The following is a 6,133-nucleotide window of genomic DNA, read 5'->3' on the forward strand; positions in this document are numbered from 1 at the left end:
CCTAAGTAGGCCTGTCATGATAAATAATTTTGTTGGACGATAAATGTTCCTGGAAATTATTGCGATAAACGATAATATTGTCGGCACCATTGTAAGACCATTTTAGACCACTGACATACTGATAATATATCATAATAATTATATTACATCCTTTCAAACAGAACTTTTATTGAACATTCAACATTGCAAATTAAATGTGAAATAATATTAAAATATATAAATGCTATATAATAAATAAAACAAATTAATTAAATTATAATAAATTAATTAAATCACACACAACCAAAACAATAAATTAAATAGACTCAGGCTGGAAAACAGAGCTCTCAATCCATCTATCTATCCATCTCTATATAGATAGATAGATAAATATATATATATATATATAAATAAATCAATATGAGCACACATTGTCTCACAAGCAAAAAAAATCTCCTTAAAACAACAGTCAAGTGTACAGTCCACTGTCCATACAAAGACCCAGATGCCTCAACAGGCCATATCCAAATCTGTTTTTCAAAGTTTTTGAGCAAGGAACACCAACATGTTTGCATTGCCGGGCAAATGCATCGTTGATTGTAAACTGTCGGGAAGGTGGGGGCTCTCCATCTCCAGCTGCCGTGTTTGCTACCAGCTGGGAAAACGGAATGGAGTGGTTGTGTTTTAGGTGTAGTTGTAGTTTTGTCGCTACCTTTTTTAAACAAATGCGACACACCGCCCGGCTCATTCAAGTCCGTAGGTTGGCCTCGTTGATTTGGCTTAAATCCAAAATACTGCCACACCGGAGAATCGAGATGTGTAGGTTTTGTAACCAATTCCATTTCACTTTAAATTCCCTGTGAGTAAGTCACACGTTGTCTCCCGCTTGTCGCTATATTATAAATTTGGCTGCCACGCTGCTGTACGTGCACACAGAGTGTCCTGACCTGGCTGTGTGTCAGCCCCGCCCCTCACAGCGCGCATGGCCGGCAGCCACAGCTCGTCTGGCAGCCACAGCGCTCCTAGCTAAAATGCTGGTCACATCCAGTGTTGGGTGTAACGCGTTACAAAAGTAACGGAGTTACAGTAATATATTACTTTTTGCTGTAACGAAGTAATGTAACGCATTACTAATGAAATGTGGGTAATATATTACCCGTTACAATGCTCAGTAACGCAGTTACAACACATTTTAACCCGAAATTAAATGGTGTTTTGTTTTTTAAGAATGTACTAACATAGCGAGACATTCCGACACCGGACAAATTGTGCGGGTAGATTAGTAAACCTGGTGTTTACCCTTCAGGCTTCGCGTCGAGATCTTCGGGGAAGTTGAACGTTATGCAACCATTCAAAAAAAGAAAACGTAGCGAAAAATACAAACAACAAATTGTGTCAGGTGCGCGTGACCTGCTCCGCTACGCTTGCATCATTTCCAAAGTGCTTCCGCAGCAGTGACACACATCTGATCTGTGGATAATCATTTATACGAAAATGGTTAAAGCAACCATCACTAAACGCCAGCAACACTGCATCTACTGCAGACAGTAGCAACAGGTCAGATGCGGACATCACGTTACCCTCCGTTGTGGACACTAGCTTACTCCCGCCTGACTCGCCGGCCCCGGAGCAGCAGTCTTCGTCGCCCGAAACTACGCCGCCCCTCTGCGGCCCGCAGGTGGCAGGTATATCTAAACAACTACCCGCCTGTACAGTGGGGTAAGGCGGTCATTTTGCAGCTTGTGGTATAAAAATAGACAATGGCTAGAATATTGTTAGAAATTAAAATCAATGTTTTGATGCTATAATGTAGCTTAAACATACCGTCAGTTTAAACGCTCTTTTATACTGAAAAACCAGAAATTCTTGTGCACAAGCAGTTAAGCTTTTATTCTGAAAGTCCTTCATCTACGGTTAGCATTTAGCATGTGGCTAATATACGATTTCCTAAAGAGGTGAATTGAGAAGCGAAATGACTTGGTGTGGTGAAAACCGAAACCTACTGATTTAACACTACAACGATAGATGTCGAGATACTACCATGTTGAATATTAAATGAAAGTACAGTTTATTTGAATACATTATTGTTTACAGACGAGAGTAGCATGTGGCAACATCCGGAATGACCGCAAACCAAACGAGCCGAGAAGTATTGTTTAGAGTATTGATTACAGCGTTTAGAATGTGTTAAATGAAAAGTGACGAAAGAGAATATGAGGAGAAACGGCGTGTTAAGCATATATTGAATGTGAAAAAAACCTATCCTCTGTTTAAATGCAATAACGGACATTGGAGACGAGGTGAGCCGGCTGGCGGGGAGGAGCCAGCAGAGGATATATATAGCAGCGCCGGAGGAGAGATCCGCTGTCTTCTTCTTGCTCAGGAGAACCAGATCACAGCTGTTTTCTGCCGGAACAATATTCTGTCTGTAACACTACCGCGCCTTTTTTAATTAAAGTATCCCATTTGAATCTTTTCAGAGACTCCATTTAGTCTCATTTTAAAGCTTCTCTCCTGGACGCGAGAATAAAGAACATATTTAACAATTGGCGAGCTAGCCAGGAGCTCGCAAAACCGGGAGAGACTACAGCAGGCTGCTTGCTGGACCCGCTGGCATCCGTTCAACACACAGAGAGCTCAAATCAACTAGGTAAGGAGAAACCTGTTATATCGAATTCTTCAATAGTTAATGTAGGACAATGTTAGTTCTGTGTGTTTGACGGCGGCCAGCGGATCCTGAAAATAGCTGTGCAATTTAAGTTAAAACAAGCCTAAATTGATAAATATTAGTATCATACCACGTGGCGTTGCTTTGTTACAGGCAGGGTGAGTTCAATTTCTTTTTTTCTATTTAACTCTGCATGCTATTCGTTTGTCTGTTAGTACATGTCGGCTAGAGGCCAATCACTATATGTGTCTTTTGTTGCGTTTTACGTTTTACGTGAATGGTTTTAGGCCATTAAGCAGTCGGGACTGCTTGAGGCAAAGACACAGCCAAAGTTTGAAGCTAAGGTTATTGGAGTGAGTGTTTTGTGTAACAACAGCGTGAGGCTGTTTTAAAAAAGTCCTTTTTCAAGGAAAAGGCCTGAGGAGTTTGAAGCTTTCAGTGGTTACTCTATTTCTGTTTTTCAAGACATTGCGTTGTGGATTACGGCAGGAAGTGCGACATTCGTGCGTTAGATAGACGATATTCTTCTGATTGTGTTTGCTTAGCGTCCTATTTGTCACATAAATAGCGTGTTTAAACAGAAGAGATGACCATACTGGCTCTTAAAGTCAAAACATTTACGTACATGGGTAGAGGGCTATGACGTAAGGGTATGAGGCCCATTTAAACAGACTCTTAAAGTCAAAAACATTTACGTACATGGGTAGAGGGCTATGACGTAAGGGTATGAGGCCCATTTAAACAGACTCTTAAAGTCAAAACATTTACGTACATGGGTAGAGGGCTATGACGTAAGGCAGTGGTTCCCAACCTGTGGGCCGCGGCCCCCTGGTGGGCCGCGAAGGTATTGCAAGTGGGCCGCCAAATCTTTTCCAAAATAGTATGATTTTTGTGGGGGGGAAATCAGATAAAAATATACAGAATAATATTTAAAATGATATAAAAAATGTAATTATTCTTTTCATCATTGCATTTTTCCTTAAAATATTAGATATGTGACGAGCAGAGAGATAGGAACATTTGTTGTAATCGGCCGGACTACTTTGCTGCGGGACCGGCGGGACAGCTCTGCACTTGATTGATGCTGATTGTGTAAACTGTAATTAAGTTAGAGTAGAGCAGAGTATTAAAATGGATAGCTGGCTAGCAACAGGGAGTATTAAAAGGAAAGAGAGACCAGAGGCTGTCAGTGAATCGACCGGTGATCTCCTGGCCGTCAAACAAAAAAGAAGAGTTCGAAGAAAGTACAGTGCTGAGTACTTAGCGCTGGGATTTTTTTGGACAGGCACAGAAGCTGAGCCGTTACCGCTGTGTGTCGTGTGCTTTGAGACTTTGTCAAACGAAGCCTTGAAGCCATGTAAACTGCGCCGTCACCTCGAGACAAAACATGGACAATATGCGACCAAGCCGCGGGATTTTTTTCAGAACAAGCTCAGGGAGTATCAGAGCAAAAAGAAGGTAATTGAGCATATGGGCTGTGAGAACACAAATGCTGTGGAAGCGTCTTTTCGGGTCTCCCAACTCATTGCCAAAGCTGGAAAACCACACACCATCGGCAAGGATTTAATTCTTCCCGCTGCAAAACAGATCGTTCAGGTGATGTTGGGAGAGAAGGCAGTGCAGCCTATCAACCTCGTTTCATTGTCGGATAATACGGTCAAACGAAGGATTGATGAAATGGCAGATAATGTGTTGGAGCAGCTGATCCAAAGCGTAAAAGAGAGCCGCTTTTACGTGCTCCAACTGGATGAGTCAACCGACGTCGCAAGTCTGGCAAACTTGCTTGCTTATGTGCGATACGAAAATGGTGGCGAGATAAAAGAGGAGTTTTTATTTTGTAAACCTCTGCCTACCCGTTCAACTGCTGAGGCCATTTTTCACACTGTGAACACTTTTATTGTTTCCAATGGGATTGACTGGTCCAAATGTGTTGGATTGAGCACTGACGGAGCCCGTGCAATGCTGGGACAGCACAGCGGGGTTGTCCGACGTGTGAAAGCGGTGGCTCCGCGGGCAACATCTGTCCACTGCAGCATACACCGTGAAGCACTTGCTACAAAGAAAATGCCCCCGGATCTGAAGACGGTTTTAGATGAGGCGGTCAAAGCTGTCAACTTCATCAAGAGCCGTCCACTGCAAACACGTTTATTTGCGGTGTTATGTGGAGAGATGGGCAGTGATCATCACCAGCTACTGTTACACACTGAAGTGCGGTGGCTCTCCCGAGGCAAAGTGCTGACGCGACTGTTTGAGTTGCGTGATGAAGTGCATGTGTTTTTTCTCGACACAACGTTTGAACTCGCACACCGCTTCAGGGATTTTGAGTGGTTGGCTAAGTTGGGTTACCTGGCTGATATTTTCAGCCACTTAAATGGACTCAACCTCGGTCTTCAAGGGATAACAGTGAACATATTCAATGTCCAGAATAAAGTTGAAGCAACCATAAGAAAGCTGGCGCTGTGGGCTAAGCGTGTCGAGCAGTCAAACTATGACTCGTTTGAAAATATGGCTGATTTTCTGACAACGGAACAGAGTCCACTTCCCATCACCGTGAGCAACGCTGTCAGAGAGCACCTGCAAGGTTTGAGGACCCAGCTGCGCGCATACTTCCCCATCCCAGATGTGCAGTACAACTGGATAGAAAACCCATTCGCCAGCCACAGTGATGAGGCTCTCGCTGCTTTGAGTGCAAAAGAGCAAGACAGTCTCCTGGATCTCTCTTGTGACACCGCGCTGAAGCTGATCTTCTCACAGAAGCACCTGACAAACTTCTGGCTTCATGTTGCTTCTGAGTACCCTGATCTGGCTAACAGAGCTGTGAGATTCCTGATGCCTTTCCAAACGACGTACCTCTGTGAGACTGGATTTTCTGCACTCGTGGGATTAAAAACTAAGTACAGAAACCAACTGAATGTTGAGCCAGATCTTCGACTGAAACTTTCATCCATTGTGCCAGACATCAAACATCTGGTTGCCGCCATGCAACACCAGCCGTCTCATTAGGTGAGTCAACATATTGTGGGCCTGTTGTTGGACTGATCCACTGCAGCTTTATAGAAGCGTTAATTTTATTTCGTTGCAAGTATTGCTTTTACTTGTATGTAAATATTTTTCTGCTGTCGAGGCTTAACATTACATGCATAGTTTTGAACTTTATCTGTGCACTGGTTTGTTTGTTTGTAGGCAGATGATTTAATGTTAAAATACAAAGTGTAATTTTTCATTAATGAGCCCAAGCAGAATTTACATCATCTTTACAACGGATTTGTGTTTATTTGTAGGCCTATCGATTTAATGGGCTTACTTTTGATATTTGGATTTTGTTTTGATTTGATTTTGGATGTCAAATTGTTATATATGAGAATGCATTTCTCCATTGTTGATGGATATAGTTATTTATTAATCATTTGATAATTAGCCGGTTACAGACAGCCCATTGCTTGTCATTTCTGATATCTGTGTGGTGTTGATGGACAGCTCCTTTAA

The 6,133-nt window shown here is 42.5% G+C and overlaps 1 protein-coding gene across 1 annotated transcript; it reads left to right on the plus strand.

The window, feature by feature from the left end:
* Positions 1-4,117: 4,117 nt before the first annotated feature.
* On the plus strand, positions 4,118-5,650 carry LOC307046392 (zinc finger BED domain-containing protein 5-like; the record flags this gene model as incomplete). Its single annotated transcript, XM_079692786.1, has 1 exon — positions 4,118-5,650. One exon carries the CDS (start codon positions 4,118-4,120, stop codon positions 5,648-5,650), a length of 1,533 nt encoding a protein of 510 aa, XP_079548912.1.
* Positions 5,651-6,133: the final 483 nt, after the last annotated feature.

The sequence above is a fragment of the Notothenia rossii genome (genome assembly GCF_949606895.1).
Source record: "Notothenia rossii genome assembly, chromosome: 7".
Classification (NCBI taxonomy): domain Eukaryota; kingdom Metazoa; phylum Chordata; class Actinopteri; order Perciformes; family Nototheniidae; genus Notothenia; species Notothenia rossii.